Here is a 23,911-nt window from a genome sequence, read left to right on the forward strand (position 1 = left end):
ATATATTAAAAAAATAAAACCCTCCATAGAACAGAGGGAGGCTAAACTAATCAATGAATAAAAAAAAGCTTTAAGGGAAACAAGTATTTACTATTTATCACTAAAACAATACCAGAAACAAAACAAACAAAACAAATTCAAACTCCCGAACAACAATGTTCTTTGATATTCAATTGATTTTCAAAATATTAAAATAAAAATGAGAAAGATGTTAAAGTGTCTGTTTCACATCTAGCTTGACCAATCCAGAGCAACAGAACTGCTAGCTCCTCCCATGGGTTCCCAAGCCAGAACTCAGGGTAAGTACCGCACCACCCTAGTAGGGTAGTACTACTACCCAGGGTTAATACTACGCTGTGTGTATGGCACACATTAGGTGAAAGACGTCAGCTGTTTGCTTCGTTCTTGTAGTTTAAAAAAAGACAGCCATAAGATACACACACTGAACCAAGACCTCACCGTTAACACCAATCAACCACCAGTCAGACAGAAACAGAAACAGAGACACACAGCCAGCCAGAGAGCCAGCCAGAGAGCCAGCCAGACAGACAGACAGCCAGACAGACAGACAGACAGACAGACAGACAGACAGACAGACAGACAGACAGACAGACAGACAGACAGACAGACAGACAGACAGACAGACAGACAGACAGACAGACAGACAGACAGACAGAGAGCCAGCCAGACAGACAGACAGACAGACAGACAGACAGACAGACAGACAGACAGACAGACAGACAGACAGACAGACAGACAGACAGACAGACAGACAGACAGACAGACAGACAGACAGACAGACAGACAGACAGACAGACAGACAGACAGCAGACATCCAGACAGCCAGCCAGACAGACAGCTAGACAGACATCCAGACAGCCAGCCAGACAGACAGCTAGACAGACATCCAGACAGCCAGACATCCAGACATCCAGCCAGACATCCAGACAGACAGACAGACAGACAGACAGACAGACAGACAGACAGACAGACAGACAGACAGACAGACAGACAGACAGACAGACAGACAGACAGACAGACAGACAGACAGACAGACAGACATCCAGACAGCCAGACATCCAGCCAGACAGACAGGCAGACAGACAGGTTATGTGTATTGTTGTTGTTGTTGGAGGAGCTGATTTGACAAGCACCTCTTACGTTTATTCGAGCCTGGTGGTAGACGGGCCCGGCCGAGTTGCTGCAGGTGCACCGGTAGACGCCGCCGTCCTGCACCCCGGTGTGCGTGACGTTCAGCTGGCTGACCACGTGGCCCTCGTGCGTCTCGTAGTGGCCCAGGTGGTGGTGGCCGTCCTTGATGACCGGGTCGTCGTCCAGCGACCAGGTGCAGCCGGGCGGGGGCGTGCCCTTGACGTTGCACACTAGGAAGACGGGCTCGTTGGGGTTCACCACCTTCTCGCTGAAGGAAGACAGGATCTTGGGAGTGCCATCTGTTGGGGCGGCAAAGGGGGAGGGGTGGGGATTGGGAGGACGAAGTTAGGGGTCGGTTTTGTTATGGAAAAAATGTGATGAAGTAAAGATACATGTATATCATGAATGTGAGGATAAGCAGAGTAGGCATGAACTCTCTAGTCCAGTCGTTCTCAAAGATTTTTGTGTCAAGGACCCCAATGTATTTGCCCGCGAACCCCCCCATGTGAAAAGGTTTTGTGCCACCCACAGGAGAGAAGATTTATGTAAAAAAAATATAAAAAAATGTCCAAACATTTTAGATATTTTTCATATTATTTTCAAAAATAGCAGATCTTCTATTTTTGAAAAGCCAATGGATAAAGTGGTTAAAATGATTGTGACGCTACGTTAACTACTTTTGCTGGGGACCCCCTGGAATCCCCACTTTGAGAACCACTCTAGTCAACAAACAAAAAAAGGTAAATATTCACATAAGTAGAGTGCAGAGAGAATAATGTAGTGCCTCAAATAAACTATGGATACCAGGTAAACAATGAACCTAGCATCTGTTAAAACATACTTTACATACTACACGGTACAGTATGTAAATAGCATTCCTAACATTGTGGTCAAGAAAAACACGAATCCAATAAGTAACAAAAACATGAGAACAATTGTGACCAAGATATATCTTGTAGCCTAGAGAAAACTAGCATCTATCAAAAGAAGGTGGCAAAGGGATACAAGTTTATTATACAGATTGGGGGCTCCCAATCTGTATAATGGAGAAAATAAGTCTTGTCTGGTCAGGTCATCGGAGTAGGAGGTTGACCTGCCGGTTAGAAAGACCATTACACAGCTGGGGAGGGGTATGACCTGCTATCTATCCCTGCAAAAATGATCCTTGAGAAAGATGCTGAGCCCTTGCCTCCTCAAAAGGTTGTGCACCTGGCTGCACCTGCACTATGACCCCTTTGGTCTGATGCATATAAATTGCTGCATCTGTCTCAGGAGATATGCAAATAAAAAAACACAAAGATTCAAAGTACTGAACACCGTGTCAACCACTTTCACCCTCTAGACCAGTGGTTCTCAAACTTTTTTGTGGTCAAGGACCTCTAAATTGATATATATTTGGGCGCGGACCCCCATCTGAATTTGTTTTATGCCACAGACCCCCAGAAGAGATGATTTGTGTAAAAAACGAAACAAGATTATTCAAAATGTCCAAAAATGTTCAATGTTTTTCAGAAATCTCCCAGCTGTGCTGTGATACGCTAATGTTTTGGGCACTATATTTTATATTGTGAAAACGTAGACTTTCTACCCGGAAATACCTCTTTGCTTACATACATTCAAACATTCTTATCTGGTCTACTGGTACTGTACATGTGTGTTGTGGCTGGTAGATTTGTCTAACAGTGGATTTGTCTACATAAAAAGTACCATTTTAGGAAAGACCTAAGTCACTGCACACAGGATACTTACATAGTGCAATAAAGTATTTGTACTATAACGTGTTACCAAAACAGCCCCAATCTAAATTCCTATCCCAGGCTACCTTATGAATATGGATCCAGGCGAGCTTTTATTTCCAGACTTAGAGAAAGGCTGGCCTGCTGCTGCGTGCTGATAACCCAGGCCTGTTCCACATGATTATAGATTATCAATATCCTCTGGCCACGGGAGACAGTTGCCCAAGCAACGCCACCAAGGTAAGCTATCGGAGTGTGTGTGTGTGTGTGTGTGTGTGTGTGTGTGTGCGCGTGTGTGTGTGTGTGTGTGTGTGTGTGTGTGTGTGTGTGTGTGTGTGTGTGTGTGTGTGTGTGTGTGTGTGTGTGTGTGTGTGTGTGTGTGTGTGTGTGTGTGTGTGTGTGTGTGTGTGTGTGTGTGTGTGTGTGTGCAGTCTGGGATGATCCTGCTAATGGCAGCCTATGGCGCAGAGGCACAACAGTCCCTCATTAACACACACACCCTGTATTGATCCTCAAGGCCCGAATCTGTTTCTGTGAAGTCACAGCATGTGTGCCCGCACACACACGCACACGCGCACGCACACACACACACACACACACACACACACACACACACACACACACACACACACACACACACACACACACACATACACACACACACACACACACACACACACACACACACACACACACACACACACAGTACACGCCCTCCAACGCGAGGGCAGCTGTTACTGTGCAACTGCCGGCCTAGTCATACAAGGAGGGCAGTTTTTCTTAATACCAGTCCATACGTTTGTGGACAAATATAACGCACACAAACACACAGAAACGCAGATACAGATGCACATAAATGTTAAATTGTTATCTATGAAAAACATATGCCTTCGAGCTTGTCGATCTGCCATTTTTGCTATTTTTGTAAGTAACAGTTTTGGACATACAGTATGACGTTTCCACCCGACAAAGATGCTATGTGAGTACTGGAAAAATAAATGTTGTCTTCCACGTTCCAAGTTTTTGCCCATCTTCCCTTGCATTTGTGGGTATGACCAGTGGTCTAAAGTATCTAAGTACATTTGTACTTACATCTGTAAGTACAATGTACTAAGCTCACAATGCGACGCATTGTGAGCTTGTAGATCTGCTATTTTCAAAAGATGTTTATACAGTACATTTGAAAACTTGAAAGGGTACATTCTGCATAATGAGTACTTTTACTTTTGGTACTTTAAGTACATTTTGATACCAATACTTTTGTACTTTTACTCATGTATTTTCTTTATTCTGGACTTTTACTTGTAACAGAGTATTTATACATTGCAGAATTGATACTTTTACTGAAGAAAAAAACTTTTCCACCACTGGGTACGACTAGAAAGCCGCCTGACACAACAACAATACAACACAGCAAAACACAACACAACTCCCGCCTACCTTCCAGGATGACCTGCACAAAGTCCTGTGCAGACATCTTGCCCTTCCTGGCGAAACACTGGTAGGCTCCGCCGTCGCTCTTGGCCATGCCCTCCATGACCAGGTTCTCCCGGTTGAGTCCGGTGATGCGCACGTTGTTGCTGGGGTAGATGATCTCCCCGTTGCGGTACCAGGACAGCTCGTACTCGTCGGAGCCGCTCACGCTGCAGGACAGCGACACCTTGCTCCCCACGCTGCCCTTCACCTTCCGAGGACTCACCACCACTTTCAGCGGCTCTGTGCCAACCACAGCAATGAAAAGAATTAAAGTTCATTGAATGGTATTTTCATTTAGTATTTTTTGTTATTACATTATGTTTTATATAATTTCGTATTCAAACTTTTTGTGTTACACAAAAGTATAAAAAGTAGCAGATCTACAAGCTCGGAGCGCGGCGTGAAGCGACGCGTTTTGAGCTTGTAGATCTGCTACTTTAGCTGTTTTTAAATTTGAATCCTGAAAAGTAACAGTTTTGGACATATGAGGTTTCCACCCGACAGAGACGATATCATTTATTGTTCTCACATTATATCTGATGTACATTACGGTATGTATGTTACACACACACACACACACACACACACACACACACACACACACACACACACACATGCACACACACACACACACACACACACACACACACACACACACACACACACACGCACACGCGCACGCACACACACACACACACACACACACACACACACACACACACACTCGAAGGTGGGTGGATGTCACAAACGTAACATGCAGACCTGCGAGGCGCACCATTGCTCCGATACGCACCAAACTTGGCACCAACACTGGTCTGGGGTCTGCCATCGGGGCCCCTGGGTGCCACAGGTGCACCATTGCTCCGCCCCCTCTGTGTTCCCATTGGCTGGGGTTTAAACAGCCATGACTCCAGTTCCCAGCATGCTAAATGCCCCAAACTTGGTAGGTGCTCTTAGACGGCCAATAGGGATGGGCTGTAATTGCTGAAGCCCTGCCCCCCTCTGCTTTCCTATTGGCTGGGGTATAAACAGCCATTACTCCAGTTCCCAGCATGCTACAGGCTCTTAACTTGGTGGGTGGTCCCAAAAACTTCCAATTTAATTAATAATGACTACGTCCGGATTCCCTTCCTAATTCCGTTTTTTCGGAGTGCCTTGAAACTTCACCCACACATCTGTTCACTTCCGATTTTACGAGGAAGTGGTCGTAGACCCCTACCTCCCGAACACAAGGTCGCACAGGTATAATAGTGGACCTGGATGCTGTAAGTGCATCGCTGCTCGGCAGCAGTGTTATAGCAGTGTTCAACACTTCAAATGGACATACTTCGGTGGCCATTGCTCTTATCAGCGCAACATAGGACTAGGTTTGAAGGCCGTGTAGCGCCCTGAAAATCTAGTATGTACAAAACTGTTACTTTTCATTAAATTCTAAAATAGTAAAAGTAGCAGATCTACAAGCTCGACATGCGACGCGAAGCGAAGCGCCGCGAAGCGATGCGTTTCGAGCTTGTCGATCTGCTACTTTGCTACTTTTGTGTGACACTGTAGTATGATCAAGTAGGGCATTAAAGGTAGGGTAAGTGATTTTCTTTGGTTAAAATAAGTGTTAAATAGCTCTATATTCTGATAGTACTCATTGCTATAGAGTGTTTGTTCAGTAAAAGGAGTCTCCTTGTCTCTCCAGCTCTTTATAAAACAGAAAATGCATTTTCGTTTCAGTTTCAGTTTCATTTCCAATTTGATCCAATCAGGATAGAGAACTCAATCAGGATATAGATTAAACAAGTGAAATTGGAAGTGATGACACTAAGAAATGAGCAGGCAACATTGGAACTGGAACACTATAAAAATGAAGCTTAAAAATGGGTACTTTCTCCTGATTGGCTGAGATTTTGACACCTACCGGAAAAAATATTTTCTGTTTATTAAAGAGCTGGAGAGACGGGGAGACTCCTGTTACTGAACAAACACTCTATAGCAATGATTACTATCAGAATATAGTGCTTTAACCTTTTAACAAAATACTTTTTGTTTTAACCAAAAAATATCACTTACCCTACCTTTAAGAAAAATCACAAAAAGTTAAACTATGGAGATGAGAGGTTTCTGCCCGACAGCAACGATAAGGGAGACTTACCATGACAACAGACAGACATCACATCAGCATAACCGGCACACACGTGTCACTCCTCGTTAACACTCACGTTTGACGAGCAGAAGCCCCATGACTTCGGCGTTGCCGTAGCTGTTCCACACCTCGCAGACGTACGTCCCCGCGTCGCTGGGCTGCGCACTGTCTATAAGCAGCCCCGTGATGGTCTGGCGGAAGCGGCTGTCAGGCTCCAGGGGGCTGTTGTCCTTCAGCCAGCGGTACTTGGGCCCCGGGTAGCCAGAGGCCTTACAGGGCATCTCCACGCGCTTGTTGATCAGCACCTCACGACGGTCGAAGCCATCCAGGATGCCCGGCTCGGCGTTGGTGGGATCTAGAGGACCAGAGAGGAGAGGAGAGGAGAGGAGAGGAGAGGAGAGGAGAGGAGAGGAGAGGAGAGGAGAGGAGAGGAGAGGAGAGGAGAGGAGAGGAGAGGAGAGGCATTAATTAGTGCTCAGAGCTGCCAGAGACTTGACCAAAACAATGTGATATTGATTATTGTAGTCAAGATTCAATTCTATTTAGATATTTGTGTAGGCCTGTGTGTGTGTATGTGTGTGTGTGTGTGTGTGTGTGTGTGTGCGTGCGTGCGTGCGTGCGTGCGTGCGTGCGTGCGTGCGTGCGTGCGTGCGTTCGTGCGTGCGTGCGTGCGTGCGTGCGTGCGTGCGTGCGTGTTATGGAAGGGAGAAAAGTGTTTTTAATTTGTAGATATTTATGTGTGATTCAATAATAAAGTTTGAACATGTAACTGCTTTCTAATGGTTTAATAATTTCACTGTTTCTCGTGTTCAGGATGAAATCCCCTACCTTGTGAAAACGCCAAAGCCGACTAAAACGTCAAAGAACTTCTGTCATATAGAAACGCTGTACGTATTGCATTCCTGTTTAGTCCTTCATCTGTTACAGCTATCTGTTTGTGTATGTAGGCCAGTGTATGTGCCCTACATACAATAAACACCATACCATATTTCCCTTGGTGTGCAGTCCTGTTGTTATTGTTATCTATGCCAGGCCAAAGGCTGGGGACGGAGATTACTGTATGCTTTCACTCCTGCATGTGTGTGTGGGCGTGCATGTTGTGTGTGTGTGTGTGTGTGTGTGTGTGTGTGTGTGTGTGTGTGTGTGTGTGTGGGGGGGGGGGGGGGGGGGGGGTGTTGAGCCCTGGCCGGACGCTTATTTAAAATCTGGATTATCTGCATATTGAAAATAAAGTGTAACTAGAAAAAGTGCTCCTCGGAGCACAGGTCTCCGCCAGGTCAGGTAGGTTATTGTGGCCTCCTGGTGGCCTCCTATAACAGGCCAATGTTAAAAGGGTGGCATTTGTTCCTCAACATAGGGTGAATGTGCGCGCAAAGTTTGATCGCAATCGGATGCTGCGTTCATGATTTGAAGAATTTTGTTCAAAACAAGCCACTACTGCAAACTTTAGATGTGAATCTTAGCCAATCAGGATGGAATATGAAAAATCAAACAGATCCATCTTGATCACATGACTATAGAGATCATGTGTACCGATTTGCGTGAAATTTGGATAAAATGGGAAGGAGTGTTTACATAAGTCGGCCTCTTGGTGGCGCTATAAAAGGCAGATGTGAAAAATGCAGGGCAAAGGTTTTTCCTTGGCCTCTAGGGAGTGCGCATACAAAGTTTCATACAGATTGGTGCAGTATAGGTAGAAACACGAATCGGCCTGTTATAGCGCCACCATGAGGCTGATTTGAAAAATTTGAAGTGGCATTTCTTCCTCGGCATAGTGGGAATGTGCGTGTACAATTTCAGGAAAATTGCACGCTGTGTTCATGATTTGAGGCATTTTGTTCAAAACGGAGCACAACTCCATGAATTTTTTGTCAATCAGGATGGAATATGAAAAATCTGAAATAACCGTTTTGTTTAATGACTATAGAGATAGAGATACTGTGTACCGATTTGCGTGATGTTTGGACAAAATCTCTAGGAGTACTGTCAAAAAATGTGTTTTGCAAAAAGCGGTCTCCTGGTGGGGCTATAAAAGGCCCATGTGAAAAATTTGGGGCAGAGGTTCTGAATTGGCATCCAGGGAGTGTGTGTGCACAGTTTCGCTGCGATCAAGCTAACGGTGTCGGAGATTAGCTGCTCACAGACGGACGGACGGACGGGGTGCAAAACATACTCTCTCGCCATGCCTTTCAGCCACAAGACCGTGACAACAGAAATTAATGAAATGTTCATGGTAAACCGTTTGACTGTGTGTTTTGTGCTATACAGTAGGTCCGATTATAGGACACAACAATGGACATAATGTCCATTAAGGTAACTTATTAGGGCCTGCTTCATACTGCATTCATGCAGTTTGATGTTTGATAGGATAATTTCTGTGCCAGTCCTTTATAGATCACAGGCTTTGATTTTTTTGATTAAAAAAGTATGTTATGTGCACGGGTCATTGGAATGGAAGTGTCTTTGCGGTAAGAGTATTGGAGATAGGCTGGGAAGGTGAAGTGTTTACATGTTTGTATGAATGAAAGGTTTTTGCTTTCATTTTGAGCACCCGGCTGATAAATAGCACAATCTCTTATGATGTGTTTGAAGTGGATGACGATGGAGAAGATGGAAGATGGACAAAATCCAGGTGAAATATTTCTTTGGTGTAAATGGACAATATCCACTCAAGACCCAGAAATAGTTCCAAATGGATTGACGAACTGCACTCAGAACTCATCCGTTGTGCTCTTGTATGTTGATGCGCCACAGAAATGTAACAATGAAGCTTTTGCCAAGATACCCAGCTACATGGTGAAAAGATAAGTTGCTGAACTACTTGAAAGCTACATTATTCTGAAAGTAGTGAGAGGTAGAGAAGTAGTAGAAGTAAGCAACATTTCTGGCTGTTTTGTTTGTACTGTTAAAAGGTCTTTATACTTTTACTTTCGATACTTGTACTTTTGATACTTAAAGTAATACTAGGTAACTTTTTCAACAAAACTAAAGTTAAATTGTATATCTTTTGTTAGTGGCAAATGTTTCACAACACCCACTGAATGATGAATTTCACCCCCGAAAGCCTTTTCTATTATAATTTCTATTGAAAAGGTGGCTCGGTGAGCCTTTCCCGCGAAAATGACGTCATCCGGCCGGAAAACGGAAAAGGACCGGTTTCCTGTTTGGCCAGGAACTACCGCACCGGTTTCCTGTTTGGCCAGGAACTACCGCACCGGTTTCCTGTTTGGCCAGGAACTACCGCGCTAATAACAAAAAGGAATCTCACGCTGTATTTAAGAGATTGTACGATTTGAAGATCGAAAAACAACAGAAAAAGAAAACAGCTCACGGTAACTAAAGCTCCACTGGCTAAGAGAAACGATCCACAGATAGTATAAAACAATTAAAAGAACGCTTTTTGAAACGCTTCCGTCTTCCGGTGAAAACAAATGGAATTCTGGGTAACGCAGGAATAAACAAATGGCCTGCAGTGACGGCAAAGACCAGCAGAGGCTGCTAAAAATCGTTATTTGTGGACCTGCATTGTACTACTTTAATAATTTGTTAAATACATTTTTAAATTGGAATATGGAATGTTTTCCAGGGGCCACAAGAAAGCTCTGTTGTGGCTGGATTTGGCCCACGGCCCACCAGTTGAATATCACTGACCTACGCTAACAATCATCAATGGTAAGACAGATTTTCAATTAAAAGTGTGCACAGATAATCTCGCAAACCGCTGGACCAATCAGTGTAAAACTTGTTGTGCATTCAGCCGGTAGGCCAAGGAAGTCACTCCAAAAATTCTAATAGGACTCATGATGGCACTATAGCAGCCCACTTAACTGCCGGTAACTCTTGAACCATAGGTTGTACACTCAAAATGTATTTTCCCTGGTTTCCTTGGATAATTTCCGCCTAACTAGATTTTCTTCAAAACAAACACAATACGCTACTACTCCTACAGATTTTGCAGAGATATGAGATGAGAGATATACATGCAGAGATATGAGCTCCGCAGAGCTTCCCTTTTCTTGTGTCTACTTTCAACTATCTATCTACTGTACAGTGTGTGCTTTGAACTCTGCATTTGGTAACGAACCCTGTGTGTTCCTTGCAACAGAAGCGATTGTGAGCCACCAGCCTCCCTCCACTGACCTGACACGATGAGACGGGCGCTGTTGCTCTGCCGGGTCTCGCCGGTGTAGCGGTGTCGCGTGGTACAGCGGTAGTTGTTCAGCCCATCCTCAGGCAGGACGTCCAGAATGTACAAGGCTCCTGTGGATGGGATGAGATATCTTTGTCCTGGAGGCAGATAAGGAGGAAAGAGGAGCAGAAAGGGTAGGAGGGCACAGTCAGTGGGTCTGTCTGTTAAGGCTGATTCATACTTCATTGTACAAAAGTATAATATAGCAGATCTACAAGCTCACAAAGCGTCGTCAGTGGTGTAAAGTAACTAAGTACATGTACTCAAGTACTGTACTTAAGTACACTTTTGAGGAATTTTTACTTTACTGTAGTATTTCCCATTTTCTGTACTTTTACTTCTACTCCACTACATCTCAGAGGCAAATATTGTACCTTTACTCCACTACAATTATTTGAAAACCTTAGTTACTAGTTACTGTTCAGAGATAAATCATGATATTATAAAACATGCATTAACCACTTTAGCCCTATTTTATACCTAGGCTATTTGAATATAGCCGATCTACAAGCTCACAACGCGTCGCATCGTTGTGAGCTTGTAGATCTGCTATTTTCAAACATTTGAGTACTTTTACTTTTGGTACTTTAAGTACATTTTGATGCCAATACTTTTGTACTTTTACTCAAACAAATTTAGAATTCTGCACTTTTACTTGTAACAGAGTATTTCTATATCGCAATATTGGTACTTTTACTTAAGTAAAGAATTTGAGTACTTTTTCCACCACTGAGCGACGCATGGGCTATACGTTGTGAGCTTGTAGATCGGCTGTTTTAGGCACACGACACCGGCACACGACGGAGCATAATATCGTCTCTGTCGGGTGGAAACCTCATATAGTACTGTATGTCCAAAACTGTTTATATTTCAGCATTCAAATAAAAAAATAACAAAAGTAGCAGATCTACAAGCTCGAAAGCTCGAGCTTGTGGATCAGCTACTTTTGATGCTTTTGTGTGACACTGTAGTGTGGTCAAGTAGGGGAGTTAATTTACAAAAGCGGCGATACTAGTGTCTAGAAGTCCAAAGGGAACACTTTACACTTGCACTTCAGGCGTTCAGCTGGTGCTCTTATCTGGGTCGATATGCCATGGGTGCCGCGGTACCGTAGAGGAACATTAAATGCATACATTGCAAACATGATAAGCAACAGATAGTAAGGAGTGCGTGGATCAAAGCCACAGTGTCCAACGTAACAAATATCGCTGTGTCTGTTCGGAGGCCCCGGGATGCTACAACATGTCAGCTTCCATAACGAAGAATATATATAACTTTAAAAACATGAATGCAAATTTGATCCATACTATGATCTGCATTTTGAAAAGGATGTAGCCCTCGACTATATAGCGTTTAAAAAGTATGTAGCCCTCGACTATATAGCGTTGAACAGTCCATTTTGTGCTGCAGCCGCACTTCCTGGTTGTAGTGAGCTAGCTGGGGGCCCACGCCACACGCGTAGGAAGCCAATCTGTCCTTGGCTGTCACCACTAGTACACGACACGCTGTAATATTATATTAACCCATTAAGACCAGCTGAGACGGTTTCTAAACATGTTTACTAAATCCTAACCGTTTTCTGAAAAACGTATGTTGCTATATCAGTGGTGCTGTCAAGGACCCCCAAATGTATATATATATTTGTCCACGGACCCCCATCTCAAAATATTTTTGTTGCAGTGACCCCCAGAAGCAAATATTTGAATTAAAAATTTTCGCTTAAAAAAATATATATTCAAAGTTTTTTTTTACAAATATCAGATCTACAAGCTTGTATACAGTATCTGCTATTTTTGAATAGCCAAAGCATAAAATGTGGTTAAAGTGGTTAAAATCTAAAAACGCACATGCTTTCCCGGTATGAATGGGTTAATTCCGTAGATCAAACTGGGCTGAGTGGGGTTGTCAACATCTATAAGGAGAGAAACGTTCCTTGGCGCCATCATATGCGTGCCTGCATTCCCACGGGAGCAGATTGATGTCAAAACTGATCGAAAAAGCAATTTACAGGAGATTGTCTTCACCGTGCGGTGGTGAGCATGCTAAAGCCCCGTTCATACTTTACCGCGCGAGACGGTGTCTCGTGCAAAGAATAGCCGATCTACAAGCTCACAACATGTGGTGGATGCGACGCCTTGCGAGCTTGTAGATCTGCTGTTCTCGGTCGTTCTCGGCGAGCGACACTGTTGCTCACTTAGACTGAAAAGCCGTAGTGAGCTCTTTATAGGGCCCGAAGCAGCCCTAACAAACATCTGTCCATTTCTGTTTTGAAAGTCTTTGAATTGAGCAACTATTAGGGAACAATATTAAACCGAAGCAATAAGAGTACGGTAACAAATAAAATAATAAAAACATTGATGCTATTTACAGTATCAGTTGGCATCTATAGCTTAGAGTGATTACTTGTGCATCTATTTTCATCTTTCATGTTCTTATATATGTTTTCACAATTAAGCACTATAACCCTGCAGGGTTATTAAAAAATCACGACTTTTTAAAAAGTATTTAGAAAAAAATCTAACATGAATGAAAGAAGGAAAAAAAACAGATCTACAAGCTGGGGTTGTAGATTGACTATTTTAGAAAAATATATATTTTTTTAAAGTATAAAATAGGTCTTAAGTGGTTAAGAAGATCACAGTAGCTTGTGTTGAAAATCAGTGGGCTGAGAGGAAGATGATCCTCGTCCCCCTCACCTCTTCTCAAACAAACAGCATCAGCATCACACTGATGAATCCTACTGTATGTATTCTGCTCTGCTGTACTTGATGCTACGAGGCTCTCACTGTAATGTACAGAATACGCTTCAAGCTGCAGAAACAATGTTGCTGGGCAGAACTGTCTGATTACTGGCACAGCACAAACCTATACATACCTACAGTGCATACACACCGTGGGAACAAGCAATTACAAACATGAAAACGAATCAATCAGGTTTGCCTAAATATAATTTCCTTAAAACCCTAGATTCCATGTTAACGTTGACATCACGATGTTAGACCGTTTTAATATTACACTTGAGATTACTGGATTTTAACAGAGGCAAAGCATGCATAATATGCTTACATCTGATATGCATTTTTTTTTACCGATTACACACAGAAAGAAAATCAACCTTGTGGGGGTTAAGCAAATAGCGGGAATGCGGGGTATTTGTGTGTGTTGGGGGGGGGGGGGGGGGGTTTAGAGGAACAGGCAAAAAGTGTGCAGCTATTGTGAGGATTTGACCTAGATAGAACCAACAACAGAGTCCACCAGTTTGATATCCTGAAGGGGTTTCACTGGTTTACATGCAGCACTCTGAGACAAGCCTGCACAACCAGCAAGTGGAATCCATAAAGAGGAAGGAGTGTGTGTGTGTGTGTGTGTGTGTGTGTGTGTGTGTGTGTGTGTGTGTGTGTGTGTGTGTGTGTGTGTGTGTGTGTGTGTGTGTGTGTGTGTGTGTGTGTGTGTGTGTGTGTGTGTGTGTGTGTGTGTGTGTGTGTGTGCATGTGTGAAGCATAACACTGTAGTATTATGTCCCAGTGTGTGAGATTGGTGCACTGTTAATTTAAGTTTATTTAACCCTGAGAGTTAAATGGATTACAGAGGATTTTTATGTTTTTACAGGTATTTTAATATTATTATTATTTTAAGGTTATGGAAACCACATACTGTACAATAAACACTCATGCTAAATATTGTTACCCTGATATTTTTCTACAACAACCACACATGTTTTTTAGCTGTTCAAATATGCATGCTAAATTCTGCACACATCATAAGGGACAGACACATACTGTACTACAACAATTCCAGAGAACATTAATTCTGCTATACTGTACTTGTTTTTACAATTTCATTTTACATTATAATTTAACAAAAGAACCGGAAAATGAAGAGAATCACATCCTCCTACAGTATATTCAAATTAATGGAATTCATGTCCACAAAAAGAAACCAATGCAAACACATCACATCCCCGACTGAAGTAACAACACCATTTCAGGGGTTCTGTTACAAAGATGACCAGTCCCACATTGCTTCTCTTTCCTTTCCCCCCTCTCTCCTCCCCTCCAGCTTCTTCTCCATTTTGTTTCTGTACTACTGGTCCTCTGAAACCTCAGTCTGGAGTCCATCTTGAGACAAAATGCTATTTCTCTCTCCAGCCACTGTGAGCTACTGCAATTTTCTCTGCCAGCACCTCCTCCATGCTCCTTGAATGGCTTTTAAGACGTCAACGCTCTAGTTGTCATGTTATGAGAGGACAAAAAAAACATCTTTGTAACGACTATAGCTCTATATTCGTCAGACACGTTGTGAGAGTGTAGATCTGATTTTAGTTGGGGAAATATTTGGAAAATGTGGCCAAAATAGGGACACCAGGGTTAATGTGATTAATATACTGCAAAATGATAACCTGATATGAAATGTCATATTTTCTCGTTTTTTTGTTTTTGTTTTCAAAAATAGAATAAACTGAACAAAGTATAGAATTATGTATATTCATAAACAATGCTAAAAATATGTATTATTATTTTATTCTGTTAATTTATACATTATTTTAAGAGGGTATACATTTTTAATCAAATGAGTAAATTGTGATAATATCTAACATATCAAACATATCAGACAGACAGACAGGTGGTGTTATGACACAGTGAATGCAGACAGACAGATGGTGTTATGACAGAGTGAATGCAGATAGACAGGTGGTGTGATGACATACAGGTGGTGTTATGACACAGTGAATGCAGACAGACAGGTGGTGTTATGACAGAGTGAATGCAGACAGATAGGTGGTGTTATGACACAGTGAATGCAGACAGACAGGTGGTGTTATGACACAGTGAATGCAGACAAACGGGTGGTGTTATGACACAGTGAATGCAGACAGACAGGTGTTTATGACACAGTGAATGCAGACAGACAGGTGTTTATGACACAGTGAATGCAGACAGACAGGTGGTGTTATGACACAGTGAATTCAGACAGACAGGTGGTGTTATGGCACAGTGAATGCAGACAGACGGGTCGTGTTATGACACATTGAATGCAGACAGACGGGTGGTGTTATGACACAGTGAATGCAGACATACAGGTGGTGTTATGACAGAGTGAATGCAGACAGACAGGTGGTGTTATGACACAGTGAATGCAGACAGACAGGTGTTATGACACAGTGAATGCAGACAGACAGGTGGTGTTATGACACAGTGAATGCAGACAGACGGGTGGTGTTATGACACAGTGAATGCAGACAGACAGGTGGTGTTATGACAGAGTGAATGCAGACAGACAGGTGGTGTTATGACACAGTGAATGCAGACAGACAGGTGGTGTTATGACACAGTGAATGCAGACAGACGGGTGGTGTTATGACACAGTGAATGCAGACAGACAGGTGGTGTTATGACAGAGTGAATGCAGACAGACAGGTGGTGTTATGACACAGTGAATGCAGACAGACAGGTGGTGTTATGATGACACAGTCAATGCAGACAGACAGGTGGTGTTATGACACAGTGAAAGCAGACAGACAGGTGGCGTTATGATAGAGTGAATGCAGACAGACAGGGGTGTTATGACACAGTGAATGCAGACAGACGGGTGGTGTTATGACACAGTGAATGCAGACAGACAGACAGGTGGTGTTATGACCCAGTGAATGCAGACAGACAGGGGTGTTATGACACAGTGAATGCAGACAGACGGGTGGTGTTATGACACAGTGAATGCAGACAGACAGGTGGTGGTATGACCCAGTGAATGCAGACAGACAGGGGTGTTATGACACAGTGAATGCAGACAGACGGGTGGTGTTATGACACAGTGAATGCAGACAGACAGGTGGTGTTATGACACAGTGAATGCAGACAGACGGGACTCTTCATGAGGGAGACAGATAAAATGACTATAATTGTGTTGAAACGTATTGCATTGTCTCTCTTTCCCTCCAGCCCTCCTCCTCTGTCTCTCTTTAATTCCTTCTGTGTGTCTGAAGTCTGAACCGCCTCTTCTTTCTTTTCATTTATAGCTGTGCATTGCAGATATGAACAAAACATACTAAATAGTCCCATTCCACAAAGTCCACATTTACAAATGATATTTCAGTCAGCAAATGCAGTAACGGTCCTTGAACATGACCATCATGCGAAATATATTGCCTGATGTAAGCATGCTCACATCATGGTCAGCAGCAACGATACTACCGTCACTGTCGGGCATGAAACCATGTATGTCCAAAAAATAACCTGCATGTGTTCCAATTTACTGTTTAGTCACAAGCTCTTGGTAATACTATTCATTGGTTAACTTAAAGACGCAGTGCCAAAGTCCCACCTCCTCCAAAATAATGATCATTGGGCATTATTACTATTATCATACATAAACGGTCTAGAGGAGTAATGTTGACTCCACAGAGTGTAGACAAATGAAAAAGTATCAAAATAGTGGCGTATTTAAATATTTATAAAGCCCACGGATAGACTTAGCCACTTTCACCCTGGGCGTCCCTGTTTTGAAAATGTCAAAAAATTATAATACTGTAATAGCGAAAATAGCAGATTGTGTAGATTGGCGATTTTTGCTACTTTTGTGTCGTATGACGAAGTATGAAATACATGTAAGATACAATATGCCTAACAGCGGCAATATGAAACCACGGTTGAAGACAAGCAGCCCAGTAATTCAAACAGCCGAATGGAAGTTGCATTAAAAATACCCGTGGCACTGGGTTTTCTGCGTTATTGTCAGGCACCGTCACCGAAGCCCCTTCCCTCCACCCATCCACAGGTAACTGTAAATTGAAAAAAAAAGCCACTACTCTCCGCCAGACGCACTTTATCTAATCACCGCCACTTTGCGAGAGACAGAATCTAATACCTACAGCGGGCTCTCAGGCTAAATAAGCCCAGACATATAGATGAGCCGGTGTCACATTATCCCTCATGGTTTCATGAGGCCTCATGGTTTCATGAGGGTGCTGCAAGTCACAGAGATGCCGTTAATAGATGTCTTAACCCATTAAGACCGGGAACGCATCTGTGTCATTTTAAAATGTCTTTGGGCTATTAAAAAATAGCAGATATACAAGCTCATAGCGTGGCACCAAAGTGCTGCGCTATGAGCTTGTAGATCTGCTATTTTTTAAGAGAAAAAAAAATGTGTGCAAATCTTTGAATATATATATATATATACATTTTTAACTCAAATATTTGCTTCTGGGGGGTCCCTGGAACTAAATATTTTGAGATGGGGGGGGGGTCCGTGGACAAATATATATCAAAATGGATTTAGAAGACATTTATAGAATCCCCCCAGAAGTAAAGATTTTAGTTACAAATGTTCACTTTATAAAAATATATATTCAAAGATTTGCACCAAACATTTATCTGAGCTTGTAGATCTGCTATTTTTTTAATAGCCAAATAAATCTTAACAAGATGCGTTCCCGGTCTTAATGGCTTAGGCAAGAAAATGGAGGGCGGGCAAACCTTTCCTTCACCATTTTGTGCTGAACAAATGGCAGGATATGATACATGCTTTCCACGTTTCATTACAGTAGTTAGGCGCCGCGTCGGTATTAGCAATGGGGCCTCGGTATGGTTTCAGTATTGAAAGTTGAGTTTCACAGGACAGTAGAGTATGTCATTTAGCATGCTGATATTGTTTAGGTGCTCCCTTCTAAAGTACTGTTATAGAAAAGTGATTATATGAATATGAACACAGAATAAGAATCACCCTTTACTTGAATCTTCATATAGAGAAGCAATGAGAATATTACGTCATACATTCACTTTTCCATAACAGTACAAAGTAAAGTGCTACTATCAGATTTACATGTAGTACTTCATTCCCCAAACAATGAGTGCAATTTGGTGCTCCCTCTTGAAATGCACTAAGGGCTTCAGTTCATTTACATATTATACACATCATGTATTGGATTCAATAACATTATTTTCACTCTGAAATGTCTATGATCTTTTGAAACAAGGACTGACATTATGTGACTTATAACATTACCATTTGCATTTACGGTTTAACATTTGCCTTGCATCTACAAGTCAGGAACAAGCTGACCAAATTAAAACTTGATAGTATTAAGGGTACTTTATGTACATGTACACAAGACGTAACAATTAAAGAAACCTGAACCTTGATTTGAATACTAGTCCAAACCCATTTAAATACATATCGTCTCTGCCGGGTGAAAACCTCAGGATTGTTACTTTTCAGGAACTGTTACTTTTCAAAAATAGCAAAAGTAGCAGATCTCAAACCGCGTCGCTTCGCGCCGCGTTTCTAGCTTGTAGATCTGCTTCTTTAGATTATTTTGTGTGATGCTGCAGTATGATCAAGTAGGGCATTAATTTACAAAAAAACACAAAAAGTTAGAATATGGAGATACTGTAAGAGGTTTCTACCCAACAGAGACGATATCAGATTGTGTGTCTTTAATGCTCCTCAGACACAGTGCTTAAAGAGTCGGGGGTGGGCAGGTGGCGGTGACTCAGTTCTAATTCATTAAAGGGGATGTTAGGAGCCTGGCTCCACCGTGCACTGTGACTCAGACAGTAAGAGAGACCCAGTTTTGGAAGGGTCACCAGAGACAGAGAGATGATGGATGGTGCTGTGAATGTTCTAGGGCTGTGTGGTAACTTCTCTGGCCCAGTTCAGCTCTCCCATGTGAGTACAGACGTTCTATTAATACCAACTACAGACAGCTGTCTATACCACACTTTACAGTACATGATGATGAAAGTCACAGCGTCACGTGGAGTTCAGCGGCTCTAAACATTTTCATGTCAAGGATCCCCAAATTGATACATATTTGGCCACGGATTCCCATTTGAAATAAATGGTAAAATGATTTGTATAGCACTTTTATCCAAAGTGCTTTACAATGTGCATTACATTCATACACCGAGGGTGGAGGAAACCAATGCAAGGCACCAACCTACTCACCGGGGGCAGTTAGGGAGTGTCTTGCTCAAGGACACTTCGACACTAACCGAGGTGGAGCCAGGGGATCGAACTGGGAACATTCTGTTTGCCAACTGGCCGCTTTACCAGCAGTGGCTCAGGAGGTAGAGTGACTGCTGCAGGTAACGGAATGTGCCTTGGGAGACAGAAGGTTCCCGGTTCGATCCCCGGCTGTCCCTGGGTTAGTGTCTAAGTGTTCTTGGGCAAGACACTTAAGGGCCCTATCTTGAGCGAAGCCTTACGGTGCGTTTTAACAGCGGGCGATCAGCGGGCGATCAGGATAGTATTTTCCGGAAGTGCATTATATGTCTATGAGAGCCGGCGACTACTGGCGATAGGGCGAAGTGGGCGGGGGGGCGATGAAAGATGGATTTTCTTTATCTTTTGGACGATGTCGCCCGGGATCGCCCGAGAGTCGCCCGCTGTTAAAACGTACTGTTACCCGTTAGCCTTACCCGCTACCCGTGAATTACGCACAAGGCAGCTGGTACTGTCCTTAAACGGTATCTTACTGCCGCACTACCCGCTATACATTATGCCGACTCCGTTATTTGAACCTGGAGGTGTGCCCGTGGCTGTGTTGTTGCAAGTTCTCTAAAATTGCTATCTTGCCCACACATGTTTTTGTAAAGCGCATAGCGGATTCTAAAACCACCCGCTATGCTAAATTTGTTTAGTAGTATAGAGCGCGCCTGCGGCTGCAATGGACATGTCGGGAGTCGGCCGGGCGCACAATGACACAACATTCAGAGGCTCCCTCTCTCCTAACTCTCAACGAATCTCTGTGATTCTAATTTCCCTATAATCAGCAGAAGTGAGAGTGCGAAGATAACAACCTGATCACTATCATACTGTACCTTATTATTTTTCTCCTCATTGTTTCCTTTTATAGGCTATTCCTTATGATGTGCAACCACTCCAAGAACACAAACAACCAACGATAGTAACTATTTTACAATTAACATTACGATGTCATCTCAGTTTAACTTTCTCCACATAGTTGTTGATCTGCTGTGTTGAAAGAGAGGTTGGAGGAGTGACAACAATAAAGTCTTTACCCACCAGGGCCTTGACCGTGACAATTAAATCATATAAAGATTTCAGGCGAGTATTTCACATACAAAATATTCATAAACAGTATAGCTGATGCCTCTTTCATACAGGTTGATGCATTTATCTTCTGGGAAAATGTTACCTTGTTCTGAATAAAAGTATTTGTTTTCTACAGTGTATTCATGTATGTATTCATGACACAAACAACAGTTTCCCCAAAAATATATTATTGGATGAATGAATTGCAGTGAATAGCATGAATGATAGCTTCAATACATTGACATTCATGCTGAAAAACCAAACTAAACGTGCTTATTTTATGACACAGCATTGCTTGAGAACCACTACTATAATAATAATAATAATCATAATCATAATCATAATCATAATCATAATCATAATCATAATCATAATCATCATAATAATCATAATAATAATAATATCAGAACAAACACAAAAAAAGGTTTCATTATCAGGGGACCTTTAGCATCTAAAGAAGACTCTATTTGTGAATGCAGCTGCGGCGTGCATTGATGTGAGGAGTACAAGTGAGCGACAGTGCTGCCATTGAAGCGGTGATGAAGAAGGCATCTTTGGTTCAACCAGAGACCTGGCAGCAGACACAGAATGCAAAGAGACTGTGTTTCAAACACCTCAGTGTTCCTGCCTGGCTCAGCCTCCTTCCTCCTCTCTCCTCTTCCTGTTCTCTCCTTCTGTCAAGTGTGTCTTGAATGCTAAGAAGAGCGGCTAGCTGTGTCAGCGACACCACAATGAAACCCACACAATCGCACATGCACTTCAACTAAAGGCCTTCCTGTTCTAAAATGTTGGCCTCAAAGACACACAGTTCTAATTTACAAATGATAAATTACTAATTTAAATCCAAAGAGTGTATAAATGTGTGAATATTTCACTTTGGAAGAGCCCTGTTTTTTATTTTTTTTATTTTTTTACTTTAGATACATTTGTTAATGATGAGGTTCTGAACTAAGTAAAACTTACCTAAGGTAGTAATTAATATAACCATCCACAAAACAGCCTATTAATATGCTACTGTATGTCTTTGTGTTAAGCTTAAAAAAGAGACGTTTTCTCATTGTATAGCCTATGTTGAAAGTGGAAATGAGAAATGTTACTAAAAAAATATGAGAAAAAAACGGTTGCAAATAGTATCACGGTAATCTACAGTCAAGTGGATTAACAGGAGAATGCACTGACATATTTTAAGGTATTGTTGCAAGTTTTTTTTTTGCAGTAGTTTTCTTCTGAATGTCTGGTTGCACTGAGTGACCGGTGGTGTTATGCCATACTTGCTTTGAATTATAGACACATTTTCACCTGTCATAAATTATTTAGGTATATTGTAATCCATGCAAAAAAATTCCAGCTGCCATGAGATTAACTATGCATATTTAATAAGGAATCGTACAAATGAAATATGTCATCTTAATAAATCATGGGATGAGTATCTGCTCTCTCTCTGTCTCTCTCTTTGGTCTGGGTCAGAATGCTGCACTGGTTGGAGGCTGAGATAATCAATCGATGAGGTCCAGTTAGGCTCAGTAGGTGGAGCACAGCTAAAACACTAACCCTACCTGCGTAGAGGGTGCCATGTCTGGCCCCTATCTAACCCTATCCCTAATCTCTCAAGAACAGATTCTGCTCTGCGTTTGAATCTGTCGGGGGGGTTCGTCATATCGCGTACGCACTGGCCTACAGGTGGGCGTGCCTTCAGATCAGGAAGCAGGCCGCGCTTTACCCAATCAAATGTAGTGGGCGGGATTTACGTGTCCGCCGATCCTTCCCCACTCGAAACAAACCGAAACTCATTTAACAATAGCGTCCTTGGAGCAGACAAAACCACGGAAAGATATTCACATTTTAACTTGCTCTTTCATCATAGAAACAAGTGGGCGTATAACCAAAACGATCCATGTTCTCTGGGAGAAGTGGTGTTAGTGTTCCGTGTAGAAATATTGTTAGTGGGAATGAAAACATAGTCGCACCACCGGAAGTGAAAGGCTGAAGGCAGACCAAAACCCCGGTTTACTTGCGTTCGTGTGCTACGTCGACTTCCTCCCAGAGCCAAGTGAGATAGTAAAAAACAGCAGAGGGCGCTGTTTTTCCTTTTCATTTGGTGATGGGTTCCCAGATTGCCCTATCCCTAACCCTAACGTCACATCGGTCGGAATTATGAGCGGAGCTTGCGTAGTTTCTATCCCCACTAAAGTCACCAGTGGTGCACAGTAACTAAGTATATTTACTTGAGTACTGTACTGAAGTACATTTTTTGAGAATGTGTTTCTTTTTGCAAGCTCATGACTTTCACTCGGCTACATTTCAAATATAAATATCAATTGAAATATCCAAACTTACAACAAAATATTATGAATGAACCACTTAAAGGAAGGGTAACAAGTTATTGTCTTTGGTTAAAATAAGTGTTAAATAGTTCTATATTCTGACCTACGCATTGCTCCATGTCTCTCCAGCTCTTTATTAAACAGAAAATGCATTTTCAGGTCGGGATACCAATTGTATCCAATCAGGATAGAGAACTCAGTCAGGATACCAATTGTATCCAATCAGGATAGAGAACTCAGTCAGGATACCAATTGTATCCAATCAGGATAGAGAACTCAGTCAGGATACAGATTAAACAAGTGAAATTGGAAGTGATGACACTAAGAAATGAGCAGACACAATTGGAACTGGAACACAATAACAATGAAGCTGATAAATGGGTATCTCTCTCCTGATTGGCTGAAACTTAGTCACCTACCTGAAAATGTATTTTCTGTTTATTAAAGAGCTGGAGAGACAGGGAGACCCCTGTTACTGAACAACCACTCCATAGCAATGATTGCTATCAGAATATAGTGCTTTAACCTTTAAACAAAAAAAATCACTTACCCTACCTTTAAGCCCTACAATAACAGGAACTTGCATATAAATTATGCCATAGAGCACAGACTGTAAGTAAAAACCCATTGAAACATTGTGCTATAGAGAAACTTGGAAACTACACACTTTATACTGTACATCTACTAAATATAACTGTACAGGAGGTTATGACATTACTATAAACATTAGTACAGCCACTATGGTCCACAAATCCCAGTGGGCGTGTGATTCTGACCTCTGTGTGCTAACGTTCTTTGCCTCAGACTGGATATACTGTAATACATTTAGATTTCACATTTTAGGCAT

At 42.3% G+C, this 23,911-nt stretch overlaps 1 protein-coding gene across 2 annotated transcripts in view; it reads right to left on the minus strand.

Moving 5' to 3' along the window:
* Positions 1–23,911, minus strand: part of dscamb (Down syndrome cell adhesion molecule b) — a gene marked incomplete at both ends in the record, with an annotated part of 238,455 nt that overhangs the window by 97,660 nt on the left and 116,884 nt on the right. For both annotated transcript variants that reach the window (XM_080429643.1, XM_080429642.1), the window contains 4 exons: positions 1,155–1,451; positions 4,329–4,604; positions 6,572–6,850; positions 10,636–10,782. In XM_080429643.1, coding sequence (XP_080285769.1) covers positions 1,155–1,451; positions 4,329–4,604; positions 6,572–6,850; positions 10,636–10,782 — 999 coding nt within the window. The remainder of the gene's footprint in view (positions 1–1,154; positions 1,452–4,328; positions 4,605–6,571; positions 6,851–10,635; positions 10,783–23,911) is intronic.

The sequence above is a fragment of the Gymnoscopelus braueri genome (assembly GCF_963280865.1).
Source record: "Gymnoscopelus braueri genome assembly, chromosome: 5".
NCBI lineage: Eukaryota > Metazoa > Chordata > Actinopteri > Myctophiformes > Myctophidae > Gymnoscopelus > Gymnoscopelus braueri.